Here is a 26571-nt window from a genome sequence, read left to right on the forward strand (position 1 = left end):
GACGAGAATGTCGTGCGTGATTGGCGGAAGCAAAAATTGCTTTGCGGCAGGCAAAGAGGTTGCTCTCTCTTTGGCTTCCGTTCTTGACCCATGTGAGTTACCGGCTACTAAGATGAGCGCGATCAAAGCTACGAAGGGGTAAGACGTAAAAGGGAAAGGAGATTCCCGGGTATATTTGAGGGCTGAATTTCCTGCATTTAGGGAAGTGGAAGCCATCTTCTAACAAACAGTAGTTTGTTTGAGATTCGCCTCCCAAGACCCTGCCAATAGTTAATGTATCGGCGATTAATCCTAAAGCCCCTTAATTTAAATAGATTTCGCTCCTGTTTCTCGGCTCTTAAGTTGCATCGCTATTAGGCCTGATGATCGTCTGCCTCTTGGCAGATTTATTATCGATTTCCTTTAAAGTTACTGTTGATTTCCCTTTGTCACGTGCCCATTTTCTGCCGCTGCCACGCGCGACCTGCGCAGGCAGTTGAGTGCCAAGTTGTGCGAGAGTCATCCACAGTGTTTCTGCCAAGTTGTACGAGAGTCATCCACAGTGTTTCCTCCCCTCTGGTATTTCCTGTGTTACCCCTCAATCTTAGAAAATCTAAATGTAGTCCATTTGGTAATGTTTGCCTAGTAAATACCGAGATCCACTGGTAAGTGTTAGTAGACTCTTCCTAAATTCTAATCACATTAAGCACCCGTTTACTCGTTGGTTTCAATCATTCCCCTATTTCCCCAGTTCTGGGAACAAATTATCACGGTTAAAGTTTCAATAAGTTGCACTTAATCAAGGCACCTGACCGGTGAGAGATGCATAGAAGCATCAGTAGAATGTTTAAAAGGTTACCCATGTCTTAATCCCAGCACTTGGGAGGCAGAGGCAGGCTCTGTGAGTTCTAAGTCAGGCTGGTCTACAAAGCAAGGTCCAGGTCACCTAACGCTACACAGAAAAACTCTCAAAAGAAAAACCAAAAACCACGTTTAAATGGTTAATTAGGAAACTACCTTTGCCTCAAAGGACAGCAGTATCGTCAATGGGAAATTGAAGCACCGTAAGTAATAGAAATATAGTATTAGCCACTAACCAATGTTGTCTTTCCCATGCCGATATTGTCATCTTGGAAGTGATACCTGACTCCCTTCTAAGACAGTTTAACTAATTACCTTCTGTTTTGTTTTTGCACCTCTTCTCAGATAAGAATACTTAGAACTGAACAAACTGATATTTTAGACCAGTAGTTCTCAACCTTCCTAATGCTGCAGCCCTGCAGTTCCTTATGTTGTGGTGACAACCCCACCACCACCATAAAGTTTTGCTGCTTCATAACTGAAATTTTGCTATTGTTTTTAATTGTAACGTGCATAATATCTGATATGTGACTCATGGGAGAGGACCTTTTGGCCCCTGTGGGTCTTGACCCCCAGGTTGAGAACTGTTTGTTCAAAGGTTATTTTAATTAGAAGAGTTGTTTCATGTTTCTATGTTGTCTTTTTAAAACAGCCTTCTGGCTTTGAGCCAGCAGGACGATCTAATGGATTTGCCAACCAACTACCCTTTGAGTGACAGTGAAGATGAGGTAGGTGAGAGCTGTTGAACTGTCTCAAAATGATGGTGATCAAAACATTCCTGGAGACGAAAGGGGAATAAAAATGTGTGTGTAAGGGGAGGTGAATACAATTCTAACATATGATGTCTTTTGGGGGGTGGTATTGTTTTTGGGGAGGGTTTCAAGACAAGGTTTCTCTGTGCAGCTCTGGCTATGCTAGAATTTGCTCTGAAGCTAACTGAATCTTAAACCTATTCCTGTGACAAAACTACTTAAGTTGTTTTTCCTCCTGTGTAAAATATCTTAATACCAGCGTTCGGGAAGCAGAGCCTGGTGGATCTTTATGATTTTGAGGCCAGCCTGGTCTAAAGAGCAAGTTCCAGGCTAGCTAGGGTTACATAGTGAGACCCTGGCTCAAAAAGGCCAGTGGGGGTTTTCTCCTGAGGGAAAAAAAACCACTTTGATAACTGTGGCTATGAATTGAACTATTACACTTTATGTATATTTTTAGCTATATTCTGAAAATCAGGATATTAGCTCCCAAATTACCAAGGATTTACATTGCTTGTGAAGATGTTGGATTCTGAAACAATTCCTAGTTCCAATTCCAGCTTGTATTAGAGTGTTTGCATATAATATCTCATCTGATTCCCTTCTCCAACAACCAGAACCAAAATTTTTATATGGACTTTTTTCCAAGTTGTCTCTTCCCTCCTTTCATTGTCCTGATGGATTTTCCTTTTCTGTGTCTAGGCGGGCAGTGATGGAGAAAGAAAGCATCAAAAACTTCTGGAAGCAATTGGTTCCCTTAGTGGAAAAAATAGGTAATGTCCCTGTGAGGTTGGCCACCTTATAAGCTTGCTCTTGCTTTTTTCATGTGGGTGTTGCTATGTAGCACCAGTGGACATGACAGAGCAACTTGTAGAAGTTGGTTCTTTCCACCATGTGGAGGATCAAACAAACTCTCAAATACTTTTGCTTGACAGCAATGGCCTTTAAGTTTTATGCCATCTGCTGACTGTCTAACTAGCTGTTTCTGAGACTGTTATTGTCTCTTGTAACAATCCTAGCACGTGTGTGTAGCATATAGTTAAAAAAAACTAACAAACTGTATGATGGCTACTTTCCTTATCGCTATAACTGTATATTAGAGCATTTCACTTTGGGAGCTTTATTTAATTCATCTATAGTCTTTGGAAGCGTTGAATACATGTTAGCTCCATTAAAGAAGGTAATTCAATGTTATCTCCATGGTCAGTCATTTGTAAGTGACAGATCTTGGGTTCAAATCCATCTGTGCTTTTTCCTTGTTCCACATTGTATTTTTCAAGGGCTGATTCTATATTAAAAGATGAGATTGGGATTAGGTTACTATGTTTAGGAACAGTTTGGTTGCTCAGTGACGGGAGCCGACCTTTGGGGGCGTGGACTGTAAAACCAAAGCTGCTTTTGAAAAAAAGGTGGAGCTCACTGGTAGTGCACCTGCATAGCATATCTGAAACCGTAGATTCTAGCACCTTTGAAACAAAATAAGCGTGAGTGTTCCCAATGTAAATGTGTCTATTTCTATTATATCATCTCCCCCCTAATTTTAGGTGGAAATTGCCTGAGAGATCTGAAGCTGGTCTGAAAGTGTCTGAGTTTAATGTTAGTTCTGAAGGTAAGTTTTGAAAAGGTATTTATGCGTGGAACTGTAAATATTTACCTGTGGGAATGGGTTAAGTGTAGTCGTGTGAAGAATGCTTAGATCAGTACCTTCTGTGGAGCTCAGTAAGATTGCTTGCTTACTTACTTATTGCTTACAGTGACTTGAAACCTTTTTTCTTTCTTCCTTTCTTTCTTTCTTTCTTTTTTTTTTTTTTTTTGAGATACCTTTTCTCTATGTACCCCTTCCTGTCTTGGAACTCACTCTGTAGACCAGGCTGGCCTTGAACTCACAGAGATCTACCTTTATCTGCTTCCCAAGCACTGGGATTAAATGTGTGTGCTATATAAAGTGACTGGAATGATAGTAGCTTCTTCCTCTTACCAGCTTAGCTGTTGTGCATGTATAGCTCTTTGGTGTTCACAGTTGTATTTATATATCATACCCATTCTCTCATGATGCTTAAGTTAGGACACAAGTATTCCACCGGAACGTGAGGAAATCAAGTTCTGTTTTGAAGGGCTTTCTCCTAACACAATATCTTGGCTCTTAGACTTGATTGGAGCCTTCAGAATTGTTCGGTATGTGTAAGCCAAAGAGTTTATATTGGGCTGACTAACAGGAATATGGGTAAAGAGTTACTCATAGGAGCTAGAATGACCCAAAAGTAGCTGCATTACTGACATCACTAGTGAGGACTCAAGAATACTGTGTCCCTAGATTTCTTTTATTCCCCACTAATTTTTTTTATTTATTCACTTTACATCCTGATTGCAGCCCTCCCCTCCCCAGTCCCACCCTTACAACCCCCAATTACCCCCTTCCCTTCTCAAAGAAGGATACCACCCTGCCTTGGCACATCAAGTCCCAGAAGGCCTAAGTACATCCTCTCCCACCGAGGACCAAAAAGGCGGTTCAAGTTGGGTGAAAGGGGGTCCAATGGTAGACAACAGAGTCAGAGACATCCCTACTCCAATTATTAGAAGGCCAAGCTATATATCTGCTACAAATATGTAGGGGGCCTAGGTTCAGCCCATGTATGCTTTTTGGTTGGTTCAGTCTCTGAATGGTGTAAGTGCTCTTGTGGTGTCCTTGACCCCTCCAGCTCCCTCAATCCTATTCCCTACTCTCCGAGCTCCACCTGATGTTTGGCTGTGGGTCTGCCTCTGTTTCCATGTCCTGCTGGATGAAGCCTTTAAAGAGACAGTTTTGCTAGGCTGTCTGCAAGCATAGCCAAGTGTCAGGGGTTGGTTTTCTCCCGTGGGATGGATTTCAAGTTGGTCCAGTCGTTGTTTGGCTCTTCCCTCAACCTCCATTTTTTTTTATTTATTTATTTATTCATTTATTATATATAACTACACTGTAGCTGTCTTCAGATAACACCAGAAGAGGGCATTGGATCTCTTTACAGATGGTTGTGAGCCACCATGTGGTTGCTGGGAATTGAACTCAGGACCTCTGGAAGAGCAGTCGGGTGCTCTTAACCACTGAGCCATCTTTCCAGCCCCCTCAACCTCCATTTTTATCCCTGCAAGTCTTGTAGGCAGGGTAAATTTTTGCTTTGAAGGTCTTGTGGATGAGTTGATGTCCCCCTCCCTCCACTGGAAGTCCTGCCTGGCTATAGGAGGTAGCCATTTCAATCTCCATATCCCCCACTGCTAGAGGTCTCAGCTAGGGTTACCTGCATAGATTTCCCCTTAACCTCCCCATCCCAGGTCTCCAGCTAGTATCAGAGATGCACCCTGCCAATTTCCATCCACTTCTGATGCCTATTTTATTTCTCCTTCTGAGTAAGATTCAAGCTTCCTTGTTTGTGCCTTTGTTCTTGCTTAACTTCTTTGAATCTGTGGATTGTTTCGTGGGTGTCCTGTACTATTTTGACTAATATCCATTTATTAGTGAATACATACCATGCATGTCATTTTGGGTCTGGGTTACCTCATTCAGGATGATATTCTCAAGTTCTACCCATTTGCCTGCAAAATTCATGATATCTTTATTTTTAATGGCTGAATGGCATTCCATTGTGTAAATGTACCACATTTTCTTTATTCATTCTTCAGTTGTGGGACATCTAGCTTGTTTCCAGCTTCTGGCTATTACAAATAAAGTTGCTATAAACATAGTTGAGCATGTGTCCTTGTGGAATAGTGGGGCACCTTTTGGGTATAGGCCCAGAAGTAGAATAACTGGGTCTTGCCATTAGACTTCGTGCAGGACTTGAATAAGAAAACCTCTCTGCGGCTGAATGGTCAGGTCCCCTCCCTCAGCAATTGTTTACTTCATCTGTAAAAGCGAGGGGAGTGACCTGGATAATTTTAGTAAGTTTCAACTTCCCAGACACATGACATTGGTTTACCTTGTGAGACTCATGAGCCTTCCCTTTCTCTCCTATGAGAATGTTTCCATTTTGAAGAAACTGCTGTATAACAGGGCATCTCTTGCCTCCCTCTTTTACGGTATTCCCTTGAAGAGGGTAATGCAGACAGTCCATTTATAGCTAAGCGTTGTGCCACTGTTCACTTGGGTTCCAGCAGCAGTCACTTGGGTGATTGAGTCTCTGCTAAACCACCCACTACAATAGGAAGTTTCCTTCCTTGACCAGTTAAGGTGGTGAACTTTTCCTCTAGCACTGCAGTCTCAGGTTTATGTTCTAGTCTTTAACCTATAGGGGTTGGCTTTTTTTTTTTTTTTTTCTCTTCTGGCTTCTGAAACATCAGTATCTTCTTCCTTATGGTTCTTCTCAACGCATGCAGCATGGCACAAGGCAAAGGCTCAAGATAGAGAATCCCAGTCCTCCAAAGAAAAGAAACATGACGGGGTTGGGGATTTAGCTCAGTGGTAGAGTGCTTGCCTAGGAAGTGCAAGGCCCTGGGTTAGGTCCCCAGCTCCGGAAAAAAAATGCTAATACACACGAATAACTACATGACAAACTGGACAGTAGTAGGACAGATTTAATTTTAGCACTTGGGAGGCAGAGGCTGGTGAATCTCTTAAATTTGAGGCCAGCCTGGTCTACAGAGCAAGTTCAGGACAGCCAGGGCTACACAGAGAAACCAGTTTCAAAAAAAGAGCAAGGGCTGGAGAGATGGCTCAGTGGTTAAGAGCACTGACCGCTCTTCCAGAGGTGCTGAGTTCAATTTCCAGCAACCACATGGTGGCTCGTAGCCATCTGTAATAGGATCTGATGCCCTTTTCTGGTGTGCAGGCATATATGCAGGCAGAACACTATAATACATAAATAAATCTTTAACAAAAAAAATTCATGATTCATCCATCAGATATGATGGCTTAAACCTTTTATTCACAGCACTTAGGAGGCAGAAGTAAGTGTATCCATGAGAGTTCAGGCCACCCAGGATTACATTCTGATACTCTGTTTGCCCCTAACCAAAGAAAAGGGTCTAGTGGTATAATTGCTGTCTGTAGATAACCAAATTTTTCCACCCTGTTTTGAACTTAGGTAGCTTGAATGAGTTTTGTGTTTTTAATAGTCACCAGTGGAACCTCTCAGAACAGTTAACAGTATACTACTAATAGCATTGATTCAACACATCTTTAGAAATGTTCACCATTAGAGGTGTCACTATAGCTCGGGATAAAGAATTAAACTTCCTAAATTATATTGTGTTTCATTTCACTTCAAAAACTGACCAGAAAATTGGCCTTTCCACAGGATCTGGAGAAAAATTGGCCCTTTCAGATTTGCTTGAACCTCTTAAATCTTCATCCTCATTGGCTGCTGTTAAAAAGCAACTGAATAGAGTCAAATCAAAGAAGACTTTGGAATTACCTCTTCACAAAGGAGAGGTTGAACGGGTAAGTTACATAGAAAGTGGTCCATTCATTAGAGGGAACTCCTTGAACTGAGAAGAGAGGATAAAGTTGAGGCAGCTATAGTCTTCAAAAGTAAGCAAGTTCATTCATCTCTAGGCTTCTGATTAATGGGGCAGGGACCAGTTAAGAAACATTGCCTCCAGGTGTCTTGTTATTCTATTGAGTTTGGTGTGGGATTTCATGGTCCTTTTATATACTTTGCCTGGTTTAGGTCCACAGAGAAGTGGCCTTCAGTAACACTTCACAAGCCCTCTCCAAATGGGATTCTGTTGTTCAGAAGAACCGGGCAGCAGAGCAGCTGGTCTTTCCTCTGGAGAAGGAGCCGACTTTTGTTCCCATGGAACACGTGTTTTGTGAGTGGAAGGTGAGTGCAACAAAATGAGCGAACCTTGAAGATTCAGCCAGTTTGAATGAGTAGATTATGGCAGCTTATGTCATTTTATTTAGTGGTCAGAGAAAGAAAGAAAGAAAAGATACTATATTCTGTCAGTCAGGTAATATATTGCCAAGCCATACAGTAGCTCTATAATCATTTTGTTAATTATTCTTGTATTTAAAGCATGACTTTATTAGTTTTATTGTTAAGCCATCTCACCACAAAGACACCACAGTGATACAGACCTATAGTCATAACATATGGCTGCTGTGGTGGTTTGAATACTTGTGGCCCATGGGAAGTGGCACTACTAAGAACTGTGGCCTTGTTGGAGAAAGTATATCACTGTGGGGTTGGATTTGGAGGTCCTGTGCTCAGGCTCCACCCACTGTGGAACAGACCCTCCTCCAGGCCACCTGCAGAAGAGACTCCTTCTGGCTGTTTTTAGATTAAGAGGCTCCTCCAGCACCATGTCTGTCTCCAAGCTGCCAGGCTTCCCTTGTCTGAAGAGTCTGCCTGAGGCTAAAGTGAAGAGATTTAGATTAATTACAAAGGAAATCTCAAAATGGCATCTCAAATCTGGCATAGACTCTCTGTCCTGTGATTCACTCTCATGAAGCACCTTTGATCAGAAGGAGCAAACTGAGAAAGGAAAAATAGAAAATGTATGGTTCAAGTATTAAAGAGCATCAGGAAATAAACACAGGAGCTAAATCCTGTGTTCAAGGATATTAAATGGAATTAAGGCAGTGGTAACTTCAGAGCAAGATCCCACCGAGCTGAGTTTATTCCTTATGTGTTTGCAGTTATATGAGGGATAATTATGTTAGGCTTCATTGTGACCTGGTTATTTCATTTAGACAAAAGGAGAAATACTGTGTGTCAAATTGACAGTTAATGAATTGTGATCACTATTCTTGGTTGTCAACTTGGTATATCTGGAATGAACTACAATCTAGAACTTACACAGATCTTATAAAAAGAAATTAAAGAAAAGTTTATTATGTCCAGCCATGATGGTACAGAGAGAAGGAAGTAGATCTCTGAGTTCAAGGGCAGCCTGCTACAGAGCAAGTCCTAGGTAAAGAAAAGTTTAGGTCCAACCATGGTGGTACACTTCTTTAATCCCAAAACTCGGGAGACAGGCATGCAGAGTTCAAGGTCAGCCACAGAACAGCCAAACTTAGGCAGTGAATGAAAACATTGGAAAACAGAAGCTGCTGGTAATATAATAAAACAAGAGGGCCATGTTCCAGCCCCAGCAAGTCCCTGCAGAAAAGAACTCAGCATCTTTGGCCATGTCGCTCTGGCTTTAGAGTGAAAAATAGAAGGGACTACTGTGACAGTTGATACTGGTTAGCTGAAGCTAAGAAATTAGTGGTGAAATCTTCCGGGAAGTATTTTCTGGGAGCACAAAGAAGCTGTGTTCCAGAGACAGACATCGTACTGGCAGCCAAACTTGGTAATGTGTAAGAATCACCCAGTTGGTCACTGGTTTTGAAGACATGAAGGGGTCATGGAGAGCAGCTGAGGCTGGATAGTGTGAGAGGCTGGGAGAGGCCCTTGGTGAAGGTGCAGCCTCAGTTCCAGTTGACAGCTCAGGACTGAAGGGATCATGCAAAGAAGTTGAGGCTTGGCACCACGAAGAGAGCCTGTGAGAGGCTATTGGTGAAGCCTAGTTGCAGCAGAAGACCCCAGTGTATTGGAGAAGCCAGAACCATGGGATGACCACCAAGAGCAGCTGCAGTGGAGTGGAGTCAACAGAGCCTTAGAGTTAGAATGCTAGAGAACAGGACTGGAGAAGTGATACAGCCCTTTGGAGGAGCCCAGAAGATCTTACATGGATCCCAGACATTGGAACAAGAAGCTGTGAAGTTAAGTTGCCTCGGAGACCCCAAAATGTTAGCTATGCCAGAGCCATAGGATAGCTGCCGAGGAAAGCAGCTATCAGGGAGTAAAACTAGCCCAAAAGAAGGAATTGTGTTGCAGTTAACAAATCTGAAAGAAGTTGGATATCAGATATGGAAATACAGAGTTTGGAGTTTGACCAGCTCATTTTTTTTTTTCTTTTCTTTTTTTCGGAGCTGGGGACTAAACCCAGGGCCTTGCGCAACCAACTCATTTTTTATCTTGCTTTGGTCTAGTATTTCTACATTATGATATCTTGGAATGGTAATGTATATCCTGTGATACTTGGAAGTACCTAGCAAATGCAAAAAGTGATCTGCTTTTTGATTTTGATTTTATAGGGGAATACAGTTAAGAGATTGCATGAATCTCAGAAGAGACTTAACATTGGACTTCTAAACATTGTTAAGACTGTTAAAGACTATGGGACTTTTGAAGTGGGACAAAATGTATTTTGCATTTACGTGTGCTATGGGACTTTTGAAGTGGGACAAAATGTATTTTGCATTTACGTGTGCTATGGGACTTTTGAAGTGGGACAAAATGTATTTTGCATTAAGTGTGCTATGGCTAAGTAAGGCCTCCATATACTCATGTGTTTAACAAGCTTATGGGGGCTTATGGGAGTAGAATGTGATGGCTTAAATATGCTTGGCCAATGGGAAGTGATACTAATAAGAGGTGTGGCCTTGTTAGAAGAAGTGCCCCACTGTGGGGGTGGGCTCTGAGTTCCTACGCTCAGGCTCTACCCTGCAGAAGACAGTCTCCTCCTGTTTGCCTTCGGATCAAAATGTAGAACCCTCGCTCCTCCAGCACCATGTCTGCCTGTACACTGCCATGCTACCTGCCATGATGATAATGGACTGAACCTCTGAAACTGTAAGCCAGCCCGTTAAATGTTTTCCTTTATATGAGTTTCCTTTGGACATGGTACCTCTTCACAGTGATGAAATACAAACTAAGACAATTGCCAAGATAAAGGAAACATAACTAAGTTTTTTTTTCCTTTTATATAATTGATCTTTAAGTACTTGGCAATTTGCCTGCATGTATGTCTGTGTGAGGATGTCAGAAGCCCTGGAACTGGAGTTAGACATGTGTAAGCTGCCATGTGGTTGCTGGGAATTGAATTCAAGACCTTTGGAAGAGCAGTCAGTGTTCTTAACCACTGAGCCATCTCTCTAGCCCCTGTATTTTCTTTCTTATCCATTAGTTTGATTTTGTGATGATATATATTACTCTTTAACGACAACTTTAGCAAATAACTCATGACTGAGTTGAGAGGACTATTTTAAAGCTGTGTTTCCCAAATACTAACCCCTGCTATTTTGCATGATCATGGGTATGTAAGTTGGATAGGTTTTAATGTTCCAGCTCTTTATTATTAGGCATTCTTAGTGGTTTTGAAATCTTATAAACCAAATGATGTTGGTAGGGAATGATGCGGTTCAAGTAGAATGGCAGTTACATTCTTAGCAAAATTAAAGTTGATCCCTAGAGTCTCTATTTTTTACTATATGAACAACTTCAGAACAGCCAGCCACTTTCCTAATATACCATTGGCATGGAGTCTCTAGACTGGTCTGTGTTCAAGACAAAATAGTCAAAGAAAACTACCTAAACCATATATATATATATATATATATATATATATATATATATAGAGAGAGAGAGAGAGAGAGAGAGAGAGAGAGAGAGAGATGCTTTTTCATATTTCTGTGTTTTCTAGAAGAAACAGAAATGATGATGTCTTTTTTTATCAGTAAGTTGAGCTAATGAAGGCTAGTTAAAATTACATTACTTGTACTGTAACTAAACAAATAGTCATTTCTTAAGGAATTAAGTTCTATTTTCTGATGGTATTTTCAAAGTCACTAGCATTCTCTTTCTAGGACCATTGCTTTTCTATATGGAAAAGAGATCAAGTATAAAGTGTGACTGCAGGATGAAGGGAGAATTTAGGGGAAAATGTAAGAGATAATAACAATTTACAGAGTTCAAAAATATAAAGAATGCCCGGTGGTGGTTGTGGTGGTGGCGCACACCTTTAATCCCAACACTTGGTAAGGCAGAGACAAGCAGATCTCTGAGTTTGCAGCCAGCCTGGTCTACAGATCAAGTTCCAAGACAGCCTGGGCTACCCAGAGAAAGCCTTTTTCCAACAATAATAACAAAGCACAGAAGATACATAGTTAGTGATGTCTCACCCTACCCTGTCTCAACTTTTACTGTTGATTTAGGGTTTTTACCTGCTTTTTGTTGGGGAAAGTAGTAGTTTACACACTGTTCTGTACTTTGCTTTTTCCAAATGATAGTGTGATCTGGGAGGTAGCAGGAGAAGTGCCATGTTGGTGAAGGACACTACACTGAGAATGGCACACCTTCTTCCTCAGTGAGCAGGACCCAGAAGCTCTACTTACCCTGAGAGTCTATGCTAGTATGGTACAGAAAGATAAGGAAGGAGTTTGGGCTAGCAGCTTCTAGTTCTGTTCTTGCAAATTAGGAGTTCAGAGTCCCAAAGAGGGTAATAAATGAGGATTCTGGGGGTGGACAATCAAAAAGCCTACATTGTAGTTTGGGTTTTGCTTTGTAAAATTGCTTTAACTCCGGCTGAAGAGAATTAAGTGAGACAACGCAGGAAAAAGCATTTGTAAAATTCAAATTTTATAAGGAGAGGATATAAGGTAACTTCTTCGCCATCTCTCCTTTCTTTCGGTTGGCACTGGCATTCCCCCAAAGTGTCCCCATTAAATCTTTGTCTCAATATGCTCTCAGAGGGAGTTCATTAGAAATTGCTGGGTGAAGCCTACACGTAGTGATGCATGTCTTTAATCCCAGCACCCAGGATACAGAGGCAGGTGGATCCTTGTGAGTTCCAGGCTAACCACGGCTACACAGAGAGACCCTATCTCAAAGACAGAAAGGGAAAGGGGGAGAGAGAATAAATGACGAATGTCCCTACTGGATATTGAAAATTTGTAATGTACACTCACTGTTTCATTTTGTTTTGAGGCAGCATCTTGCACGGACTATCCTTGACTCCTTGCATCAACCTCTCAGGGTCCTGGAATTGCAGGCATGCACCACCATACTTTAGTTTGCTACCAGAATTGTAAAGACTATGAGCAAAAACTGAATATATCTATTGAACCTCATTGGAACCACTAACTGATTTTTATAAAAAGTGAAGTGCTAGGCTGTGTGTCATAGTTTTTGCCTGGAATGCCCTGAGATCCGTCTTAGGAAAGGGACAGTCTGCCTAGGCATAGTGTGCTTGCCTACAGTTTCTGCACGTAGGAGGAGGGTAAGACTAGAGGATTTCCGGTTCAAGACAGAATCAAGGAATGTAGGGCTGGGCATGATAGCATGAGCCTGTAATCCTAGCTGTTTGGGAAACTGAGGCAGGAGTTTGAAAGGTCTAGCCAGCCAGGACAATTTAGCAACATTCTGTCTCCAACTAAAAAAAAAAAATTAAAGTTGAGGATAGGAAAAAAAATGGGAAAGTTAAATTCCGTTTTAAGCTTTTACAAAAGGAAGCAAATCTCAGTATCATCTAATGGGGGCATGGTTTGGGGAGAGCTGGTTTCCACTGCCACTTGTCTCCAAGGACATTAATAATGAGTCTCCATTCCCTAATCCAAAGCCCTCATTCACACTCTTCAGCCTATTTGACAACACATTGACATACCACATTCTTAGTTTCTCCTCCTTGGCTTCTGTTACGTACTTCTGATGCCTTATTTCACCAGCTTTTCATGGGCCTATTAATTCTTAGTCTCTTGAGTTGGCTGTCACTCTCAATCAGACTTGTCTGACAGCCTCTATGACAAAGCAGTCATCTCCTGGGTCTCCTTGTGTACTATCCTAACAGATCATTACATTTCGCAAGATTCGCAAGCCTTGACCACTCCCTTTATTCTGGTAACAGCCTAACTCCCTATTTGGTCACCTAGGCTGAAAACCTGGATCATTCCCTTAGCACATGTGGTGGGTGGCTAGTCTTGTAGAAATCTGTTATGGCTACAGGTAACTGTTTTCTCTTCAGTTTCATTTTCACCGTCCTTGTCAAGGTCCTCACAACCATCAAGATTTCCATCTTGGAACGCAAAATTGTCACTGTCCTACTTAAAGTCTATCATGAGCCAGTGAAATGGTTTAGTAAGTAAGGGTGTCAAGCCTGACAGCTTGAGTTCTATCCCCAGGACCCACATGGTGAAAAGAACTGACTCCCAAAAGATGTCCTCTGAGCATACCTACACACACACACACACACACACACCACATGGTGAAAAGAACTGACTCCCAAAAGATGTCCTCTGAGCATACCTACACACACACACACACACACACACCACATGGTGAAAAGAACTGACTCCCAAAAGATGTCCTCTGAGCATACCTACACACACACACACACACACACACACACACACACACAATATCAATGTAAAAATTAAATCGAAATCTATCAAAGGCACTCTGCTTAGAGGACAAAATATAAAAATGCCTAGTATTTAGCTGTGTTGAACACATTGTTCTTAGGTACCATTCATTTCCTGGTACCTGTGTTTTTGTTTATGCTCATCTATTTGAACTTTTCCTACTCCTGAAAAAACTGAGCGTAAGCCTCAAAGCCTGAATCTTAAGAGTTACTTCCTTCCGTGTCTAACCCACACATCTCCTAATCAGAATTCATGGTTCCTTCCTGTGTGCTTACCTTTATAGAATAACATTTAACCCATTAATGTTATGCTGTTAGTAGCACATATAGCACTTTGCTCTGAGCTCTATGAAGACAGGATCTATCTTAATTAATTGTGTAGTCCTAGCACCCCTCACAAGTGCCTGGAATGTAGCTACAATCAATACATGTTGGCAAATTGAATTGAATTTGAAGGGCGATTACAACATTGTAATATAAATCACTTTGTAGCCTGGGATTGATGACCGCTGCAGATACTAAAAATGGAAGAACATGCACCTTTACCATTCAGTAGACTAGGTTTACGGCGAAATCAATAGCACTGTGTAACATGTGATGATATGTATTTATGCGTTGGCTCAGATATTTGTAAGTTTAATACTGACCGTGATACATGTGGCCGCTGAAGAAAAACGTGCATAATATGTGTGTGAAGTTTGAAAGTGGCTGTTGCCTAAGGCTGTCTCTGTGCCCTGTCAGGATGGACCATGGTGTGACTGGCCTGATTATTTTAGTCATCCTCACATGTCAGTCAAGCAGCAAATGGGGTTTTTGATTGACATGTGAAATGGCTGGTGCACGGTTTATTTATTCCATAGATACCACCCAACATGCAAAAGTAAGTGGAAACGAAGGAGTTGGAGCCTAGTTAGAAAATGGGTCGAGGTAAATTTTTATCTACAAGGAAGCCGTATGATTATATGAAGGTCATTTTTTTTAAAGAAGCAATGTCTTTTTATGCTCAGGGAATTAAAACACATACCTGCCATAAAGTACTAGGAAAATATACTTAAGAATGACTGTTCTTGTCTTGTTCATAATGACTAGAAAGTTGGAAATCAGACATAGTAGCCCATACCTGTAATGCCAGCACTTAGAAGGCTAAGATAGAAGTTTGAGGCCTGCCAGGCTGTGGTATACATAGCAAAATCCTATATCATACAAATAAAAAAGAGGGCTTGAAAATTAAACAGCTCAGTTGTACAGCACTTAATTCACCTCACATACGTAAGGCCCTGACTGAGTTCAGTCCTCAGCACTACCTAAGTACGTAAGTGCATTAAAAATTCGAGTTCTCGGGGCTGGGGATTTAGCTCAGTGGTAGAGCGCTTACCTAGGAAGCGCAAGGCCCTGGGTTCGGTCCCCAGCTCCAAAAAAAAAAAAAAAAAAAAAAATTCGAGTTCTCCTCTAGGTTGGTTTTTTCCAGTTAATATGATCAATGGCAAATAATGCTTAAGATCTAATATCTCCTTCCCTGTAGAACTATTCTTTAAAGGATGCTTATGGTAAGACCCTGAGATTCCCAGCTCTAAGGTAATTAATTGGTGCTTGTTTCAAATATGTAAAGCATTGTAGGGGTCTTTTACTTTCTTTGAGTCAGAAGCTTGCTATATCACCCAGCCTGGTCTTGAACTTGTAGCTATCATCCTGCCTTTGTCTCCCAAGTGCAAGGATTATAGGCATTCATCAGCCATCACTTCTGACAGTTTTGGACTTTTAAAATTAACATGACAATTTGGTGCTGCTTTCTTTCCTCCCAGCATTTGACTTAAGGGTATCATGCTTATATTCTTAAGAAAATAAGAGTGCTGTTTTCTGATCACTGATAAAGGAAACTGATCCCCCACTGATTTACAAAAGAGTGCCTGGGGCTCCTGTGCAACTTGTGTTAACTAGAATTTTTTTAAAAAATTCAAGCTGGGTATAGTAGCACGTGCCTATAATCACAGCACTAGGGAAGTTGAGACAGGAAGGCACCATGACTTCCGGGGCAACCTGGACTACAGAGAGTTCCGGGCCAGCCAGGGCTAGCTTCATTTGGGAGGTGGAGGGGTGGGGCAGGGGGAGGGGGAGGAAAAAAGAGAGAGAGAATGTTTAAAATTCAGAATAAAATAAGGCATCGTCTGTTCCTCTGAAACAGCCAGATTGGAACCTAAAATTTGATGTGCTTTGTTACCTCTTTAAGGCAAGAAGTCCACTGGAACAGGAAATCTTTAACCTCCTCCATAAGAACAAACAGCCAGTGACAGACCCTTTACTGACCCCTGTGGAAAAAGCCTCCCTCAAAGCCATGAGCCTGGAAGAGGTAAGTGGTATATGTAGACCATTTCACACACCGAGGCATGCTGTGCATCTCCCAGCATTTGACTTCAAGTCCAGGAGTCACTGTAAATGTCATTCGTTGTAGGCTAAGATTCGCAGAGCAGAGCTTCAGAGGGCCCGAGCTCTGCAGTCCTACTATGAAGCCAGGGCTCGAAGAATGAAGAAAATCAAAAGTAAAAAGTAAGGAAGCTACGGATCTCCTGGAAGAAAATGGTGTGGCTAATCACAACTTCTTTGAAGAGAACTTTTAACATGGCAGTTAGTGTCATGGAAAAGGAGTCCTGTGTAGGAATGACTGGTCATTTTTTTTTTCTAACCAACCTCCTGTAGTTGCACCTGCTTCAGTAACACATTCTCCTCTGGCTTTAGCATTCATGCTTGACTTTGCAAGAAGAGGACTGTTTGGTAACTTTCTCCTTCCAAAGAACATGGAGTGGTTCTGTAGAGTAAGCTCTGAACTTCCACAGCTGCTGAATCCAGTAGGACTTCTCTTTGGCTGTTTTGCCTCTCTGGAACTTGTTTTGTTCCTCCTTAGAGCTGTAGAAGCAGGAGAGTCTGCGCTGCAGAAGTCTGGAGGAGGGTCTGAGAGTCAGCCCTGTCAGGTTCCGTACTGGCTCCCTCCAAGTCAACCAGCTCTGGTAGCCATTCTAGCACCTGTGTAAGGAAACCCCTTGGATAGCATGGCCACTTTTGCATGTGTCATTCAGTGTTTCAGCCAAACCTAAGCTCCCACCTCCTCTCTATCCTGTAGATATCACAAAATTGTGAAGAAGGGAAAGGCCCAGAAGGCCCTCAAAGACTTTGAGCAGCTAAGGAAGGTTGATCCTGATGCTGCATTGGAAGAACTGGAAAAAATGGAAAAAGCCAGAATGCTGGTGAGATTGCCTCTTGCTTTCCTCACCTTTGCCAACAACTGTCCCTAGAAGGTGTTACAGAACTCACCCTGTCCTTCCTTTCCAGGAACGAATGAGCCTTAAGCATCAAAACAGTGGGAAATGGGCCAAGTCAAAGGCCATTATGGCAAAATATGACCTGGAGGTAAGACCTGGACAAGAAGTGATGGAATTGGAGGGAAAAGGACAAGTGGTACTCAAGGATGGCAGCAAAGGGAGAGTTGGAAAAGACATAAGGATGAATGGAAAGCAAGGAATATAGAGACATCAGAAAAAAGTTTAAGGCAGAGAGGAAACTGGACAAGAAAAAGGTGAAAAAGGATGAAAGGCAGATCTAGTAAAAGAGGGAGGAACTTGAGTTTTGTTTTAGTTTTTGTTTTTTGTTGTTTTGTTTTTTAATCATAGTATTTCATCTGTTATTTCCTTAAGGTTATGTTGTCTTCCCATTTTATTCCATGGCTATTAGCACAATGTTTAAACAGTAGGTGCCTGTAGGAAATGCCAAATGAACAGGAAAACTGGGCTATAGCCCATTGGTAGAGGGCACTTACCCAGCATGCTGAAAGCCCAAGGTTCCATCCCCAGCACTCTGAGGAAAAACAAAGGCAGCAGCCTGAGCTGAAATGCTGGGATACATACCTGTAAAGCCAGTGCTAGAAAGGCTGAGACAGGACCCGTTCAAGGTCAGACTGGGATGCCTAATGAGACCCTGTGGAGAGAAGGAAAGGAAAAGAAAGGCCACTTTAAAAGTGAGAGGAGCAGTATTTGTGTGGTCACTAATGACAGAGCTCCTGCGCTGGGGCACTCCTTCCTCTAGGCCCGCCAAGCTATGCAAGAACAGTTGGCTAAGAACAAGGAACTGACACAAAAGCTGCAAGTTGTTTCAGAGAGTGAGGAAGAGAGAGATGCTGAAGAGGAAGAAGCCCTAGTCCCTGATATAGTGAACGAAGTGCAGAAGGCTGCCCATGGACCCAATCCGTGGATGCTCCGGAGTTGCAATCATGATGCAAAAGAAAATGAGATCCAGGCCGATCCTGAACAACTACCTGAGCCTGCGGCCCCCGAGTTCTCTAAAAATGAGGGAGATGAAAAACCAGTGGCAGAGGAAGGCAAATTGTTGGAGGAGTTGGAGAAAAGGAGATCCCTTCGGAAAAGATCAGAGCTCAACCATGATGCTGAGCCAGCGCGTGACCAAAAGCCAAAAGGTGAGCTGTGAGGAGGTGCAAGGGACAATTTCATATTGCTGTGGATGGAGCAAAGGGAAATGTTCACCCACACGTGCTACACAGTGATTAGGCTCTAGGGGCTTTGCAGGAGTGGGTATACTGGGTCCCTGAAGTGAAATTAGAGCTCTAATAACCATTTTTCTTCTCAGGCATTTGATAAGCAAATGCAATGCGCTCCAACACATTTTCTGCTCTTGGGGCTTAGAGTCTTCAGAAGGACATTACTCATTCAACCTTGAAGAGAGGGTGTGGCTTAGCTTTCCTGCTACCTACAGACTTGCATCTTGTAAGATGCTGTCAACCTAGTTGTACTTTCAGACTTACAGGTAGATTTGGGGAAATTGTTTAACTGCTTTAAATGTTTTGCTTTTATTTTATTTTATTTTATTTTTTGTCTTGCTTGTAAAGGGAGAAAGTGACTCTTGGAAATTGCTAGATTTTATGGGTCTCTATCTGGTACCACTTCCCCAGAATGACTAGTTCTGTAGGCTTCATGCTAAGTTTACTTATTGTAGTACTGGGATGGGTTTCCGGACACCAGTCTAGGCAAGTGCTGCACCACTTCCCTATATCCTTGGTCTCATGACAAGATTTTCTGTAAACAATATTCATGCCCTGGAGGCTACTGGAATTTTTTCCCTTTGGCATGATCTCATATAGCCCATGGTGGCCTTAACACTGACTATGTCAAGGGTGACCTTGACCTTATGCTCTTGCTTCTACTTGTAGAGTGCTAGAATTACAAGTATGTGCCACCAGCACTAGTTTCTTACAGCGCTAGAGATTGAACCCCAAGGCCTCATGCATATTAGGCAATCCTTCTACTGAGCCACACCCCCTAGCCTATAAAAAGTATTTTTAAAGCAATGCCATTAGACTGCATTATGATGATCTTCACAGAAATGTTCTCAAGTAGAGATTTCTAGAATTAGTAGTTATAAACAATCATTTCTGAGGATTTGGGGAACCAGCATTAAAGGCTGAGATTGTGGAGCAAGTCTGTACAACTACAGAATGCCAGTGTTTCCCTCTGAGCCCCATAAGAACTGGTTATCAAGTGTGTTGCATACCTATAGTCCTGGTACTTAGGAAACGAGAGAGGAAGTTGAAGGCCAGCCTAGGCAATAGAGCAAATTTGAGGATAATCTGGGATAGATTGTAAGATTCTGGCCTCCAGGAAGAGAGGAGGGAACTGATCGTGTAGGCAAGAAAGATAAACCCAGCAAGTGTCAGCAGAACAAACAATGACCTAAAATACAAGGAAAGTGGATGTCTCCCCCATACACACCCCATGGAAACGAACTCGGAAACTTATTCTTGAAAAAATTTGGTACACCTGTCTCAAGGTCCGATCTAAAATGATACAAGAGCATCAAGCCAAAGCTAGAAAGCACAGTCCACAGGGGAAGGAAAGAACTTCAGTTATTGCAATGGGCAGTTCAGAGTATGGTATGCAATAAAAAGCTCCACTTCATTTTTTTTTTCTTGACCCGGTCACACACAACAGGTTATAAAATTTTAAGGTATGTAGTGAAAGGGGGAGATAGGTTCAATATATGACATGTACTTATATGAAAAGAAATAAGTTTATTCAACTAAGTATGAAGTGAGGCTAGCAACATTGCACATGCCTTGAATCCCAGCACACCCAGGACTTGGAAGGCAGACAAGCAGATATCTGTGAGTGAGAGGCTAGCCTGGTCTACAGAGTCACTTCCAGGATAGCTAGGGCTGTTACACAGGAAAATCCTGTCTCAGAAAAAGTAACTTTGCCCTTTGGGGGGAGGGGTGGGGGCTGGTGTGTACCAGGCCTTGGGTTTGATCTCGAGCACCACACTTTGAAAATAAATAAAAAGAACTTGGGGTGATCTTTCCAAGTGGAGTTTACTATACAGGGAAGTTAAGCCCCAGTCCTGGTCATTAGCAGTCGACTACCTGGGAAATAGGGCCCTGTTTGTTCATACTAGAATGTATTTCATAGTACCCAGCACTTAGTAATTACTTGACAAATACTTGTTAACTGGGAAACTGGCAAGTTTCATCCCTTTTTCTGCCCCTGCCCTTCAGATTCTACCAACCAGGAGGTGTTATCTGAATTGAGGGCATTGTCTAAGAAACTCAGTAAGGAAAACCATCCATTCGAGAAGCAAAAGGAGAGTCCAGCAAAGACTGTTGGCCTGGTCCAGGAAGAGGAACCTGGCCCAGAGGAAGATGAGCCTCTATTGCTGCAGAGGCCAGAGAGAGTACGAACTCTGGAGGAACTAGAAGAGCTAGGTAAAGAGTACAGTCTTCCAAATAAGGAGCTCTCTAGACCTTCAGTAGAAGGGGAGCAGATGAGGACGAACCCACAAAATCAGACCAAGGGGAAAAACAAGAAGGAGCAGATGATTAGTCTACAGAACCTCCTGACTACAAGAACTCCTTCTGTGACATCACTGGCACTTCCGACAACAGTGGAGGAGTTGGTGAGCAGAGCCAGGATCCCTGGCTTATGGTGGGGTGGTTGACAGTTGAACAGAATGGGTCCTTCTTACACACAGCAGTCAATGCAGGTTTGTTTTGCTGGAATGTATCTGAGGAGTTAAGAGGTCCAGATTACAATGGCACCATGCTGGGCTCAAGTGTCAGTTTACCAGATGTAGGTATGTGGACACAGCTGAGCCACACATGCTGCCTCAATTCAGAGGCACCACAGTTCCCTGGGGTGACTGTCAACCTGCCCTCAGAGGAGAAGGCAGTCACTGAATGTTCTGGCTGGATCCAGGCACAATTCAAAGAGCAGTGAGTGATCTGCCAAAGCTCCCTCCACCCAACTCCAAATCAAGTAATTAAAACTAGTAAGACAAGGACCCTGTCTGCCTGGGTATATAAGTTGCTAGAAGTCCACATTCTGGCCAGGCTACTTGGAGCTTCTGTTATTGGTACCGGCCATCATTTCTCTGACCCTAAAACTAACTTGTTGAAGGTTTGAAATTGTGTCATGATGATGAGCTAAGGATATTTACCCTAGAGAGAAACAAGGAAATTCGAGTGTGATTGGCTGATGGGTTCCTATTGCGAATTGATCATCCTTTCCGCACTTCCCGCTAGGGGGCGCTAAGACGTCATAACCCAGGATTCGGTCTGCTCATGAAGCACTCTGGAGACAAGTTCCAGTTCTCACTCTTCTTTCTTTCTTCTTCTTTTTTTTCCTCTATCTTGTTTCTTCCTAGGATGATGAAGTGAAGAGAAACCAAAAGCAAATGATAAAGGAAGCTTTTGCTGGGGATGATGTCATCAAAGAGTTCCTAAAAGAGAAGAGAGAAGCTGTCCAGGCCAATAAGCCAAAGGACGTGGATCTGACCTTGCCTGGCTGGGGAGAGTGGGGCGGGATGGACCTGAAGCCCAGTGCTAAGAAAAGACGCCGGTAAGAGGACAAAAAGGCCTGTCAGAAGTGCATAGTTCTCCAGCTCTCCCTTAAGTGTGTCCCCCTGACTAAAATATTCCTTTTACTATTTGGTTTTCCAGGTTTCTCATTAAAGCCCCTGAAGGTCCTCCAAGAAAAGATAAGAATTTGCCCAACGTGATTATTAATGAGAAGCGTAATATCCACATTGCAGCTCACCAGGTAAGGTTTAGAGAGCTCTCTACTTGTCTGATCTCCCCCGCCAGCTTCCCCTGCTTGAGAGAACTATTTTAGCATCAGTGGTGAGAGGGATGTGTGATATTTTCCTTTTTTGGTTTTTTTTTTTTTTTTTTTTTTTTTTTGGTTCTTTTTTTCGGAGCTGGGGACCGAACCCAGGGCCTTGCGCTTCCTAGGCAAGCGCTCTACCACTGAGCTAAATCCCCAACCCCTCCTTTTTTGGTTGTTTACCTTTGTGTTTTTGAAACAGTGTACCCCCAGGCTGGCCTTGAACTCCAAATCCTCTGTGCTGGGCATGACCCACACCTCTAATCCCTAATTTCAGCACCCCTTAAAGTATATGTGTCACCATACCTGACTGGGATGCCTGATGACCACCGACAGATCAAGTTTGTCTTTTCCACTGTCTTTTCCTCTGAGAGTAGCAAAGCCAGGCAGGCTGTGCTGTTCTAACTACTGACCAGGTTTAGTCTGAAGAGAGCATCATTGCAAGCAGTACTGAAGTCCCCAAGTCACAGATTGAGCTGATACTGCCCGATCATTGTGCTTTAAATGAGTTCTGCCAAAGTAAAAATGAACCACTCTGCAGTAGGCTTGTACGTGTAGTCAAGGTAACACTTAGAAACCAGAAGGTCTGAGCCATGTCTCAAGAAAAGTGATAATAAACCAGAAAAATGAAGGGATTGTAAGTGGAATCATTTGTTAATAAGCAAGGGATGAGCTTGGCGTGGGTGGACCTCTGATCTACAGAATGAGTTCTAGGACAGCCAGAACTACATAGTGAGGCCCTATCTCAAAAAGGGAATAATAATACTAAGCAAGTGATGTTTGCACTGTAACAGGAAACTAGACCATGGTCCCCTAGATATCACATAGGCAATACCAAGCACTGTTGGGTACAGTCACATAAAGTGGAAAGGTTAGAAAATAGGCAGAAGATCCAGAGAGAAATTGGGCTGCTCTAGGGCTGAGTGTGTGACCCAAATGACATTGAACTCCATAACCTGTATGCTCCCACCCAACGTTTGGCCCTCGTAAGTGTGATACTGACATGAATTATACTTGCCCATGTAAAAAAGGAATGAACTGTGTAATGGCTACAGAACAGAGATGAGGCTGGGAATGAAGCTCATTTGCTTGAATACTTCCTAGTATGCACAAGGCTCTAGGCTCAGTTAACCACCATACCTGTAAGCCCTAACCTCAGCCCTCTGGAAGTAGAAGCAGGAAGATCAAATGTTCAGGGTCATCCTTGGCTACACAATCAGTTGGAGGCCAGCCTGGGATATGTGCGGCCCTCACCAAAAAATTGTAAGGTGACCATTCAGTCATATTGTTTGATCTTAGCTTCTAAAGCCATCACTGCAGAAACTGTCGCCACTGTGATTCCAGCTGAGACTATATAAGCAGACAACTGGATATAAATGGGTAGGGAAGGAATGCCCTGAGAGTGCTACTGCAATGGTTCAGTGGATGAAGAAGCTCTCGCTGCCACACATGATAACGTTATTTAATCTGCAGGGACCCACACTGTAGGAGAAGGTTCCAATGGGCCGAATTACAGATGACAGCTGTAATTCAGAGCATGGGTCTCAGAAAAGATCAGGCATCCTTCCTAGAGCTCATGTAAAGTTACTACTGTCACAGCAAATCGGGAAATGATTGCCAGGAATCTCCTGCTTTTCATTTGTCTTTGTTTTAGAGGGGAATCTCGTGTATAGTGTGCTCAGGCTTTGAATTCACTGTATACCTGAATGTGACCTTGAACATCTGTTCTTCTTCACTCTTCCCAAGGTCTTGAATTATGTGGTCCCAGGGGTTGAATCTAGAACTTAGTGTGTGCTGGGCAAGCACACCAGCTGAACTACATCCCCAACTTGCTTCCTTTTAATTGGCTCAGTGCTTCCCAACCTTCCTGATGCTGTGACCCTTTACTACAGTTCCTCATGCTGTGCTGACCCCCCAGCCATAACATTATTTTCTTTGCTGATTCATAACTGTGATTTTGCTACTGTTATGAATCATAATATAAAAATCTGATATGTGACCCATGGGAAAGTGTTGTTCAGCTCCAACCACTGAATTATAACTAGGCACTGTAGGAGCAATACAATGAAGTGTAACAAGACAGGAGAGGACTCCGGAAACTGAACTTATCTTTCAAACCGTCAATCACATATACAGAAAGAACATCAACCAAAACAAGATTTCCTTAGCCTACAGGGAAAGGCAGCCTTTTTCTTTCAGAACTGGGGTTGGGGAAGTATTCCTAGAGGATAGCACTCTGATAGAGTAGAACACAAGACAAGGACCAGGAATTCAAGAGTTCTCTTCTCTCACACTACTCACACTTTATTTGGGGAAATCACTCTCCTGTCTACACACCTGTTGGTGCTGAGGGGGATGGCTGGTGCTATCTGTCTGGGCCAACCAGCTCTATATCCTCTGATGCCTGAAGAGGATGGAGCTGAGCACAGGCACCAGGAAGCATTCAGGATTCAGATTTAAAGAATCACCCATAAAGAGGAAGGGAGTCAGGCATGATGGCACACGCCTTTAATCCCAGCGATGAAGAAGCAACGGTAGAGGAAAGTAGATCTCCTCGAGACTTCAGGCCAGCCAGGGCTACATGGCGACACTCTATCTCAAACAATGAAAGGAGAAAATAGAGAGCAGTAAGAGAATAGGGGGATCAGAATCCATCGTAAAGATTCACAAGTACTCCAGGGCTTCACAAGTGTTGTATAAAAGCACCTAGTGGTTAGCAGCCATGAAACTGGTGTAGCCAGACAGAAGTGCTCTTCTGGGTTTTCAGTCCCAACACCATTGGCTATGCCTGAGAGTATGAGTACCAAATAACTTCAGACAGATTGGCACTCCTAAGACTGTATGGGAACACTTAGGTACTTTGGCCTCTAAAAACCTTACTTCCCTGTGATTGTCATATAAAACTGAACTACCTGGAACAGGCTGGTCTTAAACTTGGGGTCCTCATGTCTCAGCCTTGCAAATGCTGAGATTGTAAGCACGAGCCATTGTGCCTTCTCTAAGCTGCCTTTAGAGTATTGCAGCCGAGGCCCCCACACTGAATCTCTCCTTTGCCTTCCAGGTGCGGGTGCTTCCGTATCCATTCACCCACCATCAGCAATTTGAAAGGACCATCCAGAATCCCATAGGGTCCACATGGATCACCCAGCGAGCATTCCAAAAGCTGACTGCTCCCAAGGTTGTGACCAAGCCAGGCCATATTATCAAGCCCATAACAGCAGACGATGTGGGTCGCCAATCTTCCCCAAGGTCTGACCTGTCTGTCATGCAGACCAATCCAAAACGACACTGCAAACATCAAAAGCAACTGAAGAAAAAAGCTCTATAGGTTGAAATATCTGAGGAGTGCCCTGACTATTCTTTTGCTTTGTCTGTGCTGCAAATTTTTTAATTCCAAAACTGGCTTAATAAACACTGTACTTCAGCCATATCTTAGAAATAAATGCCTTTTTTGTTTACCTTTATAACTCGACTGCCTTCTGTATTATCTATCTCCCTGTTGAATCTTCAAGTCACACACTTAGTATTTATCAGGGGAACTTCCTTTCCTAACCAAGACTTGTAACTGGTCATGAAAACTAAAAAAAAATGGCGTTGGGGATTTACCTCAGTGGTAGAGGGCTTGCCTAGCAAGATCCTGGGTTCGGTCCCCAGCTCCAAAAAAAAAAAGAAAGAAAAGAAAACTTAGAAAATGAATCCAAGTCTCTGGTGTGTCACCCATCAATCATGATCCACCGGGGATTGAGAAAGTACTGTGTGGTTTAAGCTCTGAATCTAGAAGCGTGTATAAACCACAGCTGGATCCTGTCCTTGATTGGTCCTAGAACCAAGCTGAACTGGGTGGGGTCTAACCCCAGGAGTTGTAACTAACTTTTTGCATCTGTGAGCCTTCCAGCTCACGCAGGGTGCTGTGTAGACTATCATTTGGAGATGTAGCTCGGTAGGGAGTTTGGTTTCCTCTGGGAAATAAACATTCTATCCTGCAGGAAGTTCCTTAAGCATTAAGGTAACAACTCAGAATAGCTTCAGGAACTCCCTAAAACTGATTTCAGTCCACCCCTAGCCCTGCCCGCCAGTGTAAAGGATAAAAGCTGAGAGCTCGCAGATGCAGAGAGATGAGCTGCAAAGACTATCTTAAACTGGATGATTCCCTGCCTGGAAGAGGTTTAGATCAACGGAGGCCCCAGGAAAGGACAGTCTCCAGCACGTTGAACTGCACAGTGTGCTCCAGGTGCCCAGCTTTGTGAGCTGTCACCCATGCTGGGGTGGGCTTTAATGATGCAGCTGGGTTTCAGTCATTTTACTCCTGTACACAAGCCCAGTAAACTTCATTGGTTCACCAAGTTGGACTTCGGTGGTATCTGTACTTTGGTCTCTCTTGGGCTTTCTGTCTGGGGTGAGTAGACCTGTGTCTCCCCAGAACAGTTTTTGTTTCCCTTTGTACATGAGTGTACTAGCCTATATAACTACAAGGCCCAGGTTTGATATCCCCCAGCAACCCCTAAAGTAGCATCATGGAGGCATACAAGGTTTGTAATGTAATCCTGACGCAGAGTCGGGAGCTGGAAGAGCAGCATCATTTTTGTATGTCTTCGTAACAAGACAAGCTTTATCCTCACTTTACAGGTACACGTGTGCAATTTCAGAAGTAAACGTGTTTCTTTTCTAACTCA

At 42.9% G+C, this 26571-nt stretch overlaps 1 protein-coding gene across 3 annotated transcripts; it reads left to right on the forward strand.

Moving 5' to 3' along the window:
* Positions 1-25362, forward strand: Utp14a (UTP14A small subunit processome component). Of its 3 annotated transcripts, NM_001014113.2 has the most exons (15): positions 78-138; positions 1493-1568; positions 2292-2362; positions 3134-3198; positions 6860-7002; positions 7232-7384; positions 15973-16092; positions 16195-16289; positions 16861-16984; positions 17070-17147; positions 17820-18207; positions 20296-20693; positions 21441-21634; positions 21736-21835; positions 24960-25362. In NM_001014113.2, the coding sequence occupies exons 1-15, from the start codon at positions 113-115 to the stop codon at positions 25224-25226; spliced, it is 2298 nt and encodes a 765-aa protein (NP_001014135.2). In that variant the 5' UTR covers positions 78-112; the 3' UTR covers positions 25227-25362. The 3 variants fall into 3 exon arrangements, with proteins under 3 accessions (XP_038955778.2, NP_001014135.2, XP_038955777.1); XM_039099850.2 differs by lacking the exons at positions 21736-21835; positions 24960-25362 and having other exon boundaries at positions 1-138; positions 20296-20780; positions 21441-21521; XM_039099849.2 differs by lacking the exons at positions 78-138; positions 1493-1568; positions 2292-2362; ... (3 more) ...; positions 15973-16092; positions 16195-16289 and adding an exon at positions 16343-16767.
* The last annotated feature ends 1209 nt before the right edge of the window (positions 25363-26571 follow it).

This window comes from Rattus norvegicus, chromosome X, assembly GCF_036323735.1.
Source record: "Rattus norvegicus strain BN/NHsdMcwi chromosome X, GRCr8, whole genome shotgun sequence".
In the NCBI taxonomy this organism is placed as follows: Eukaryota; Metazoa; Chordata; class Mammalia; order Rodentia; family Muridae; genus Rattus; species Rattus norvegicus.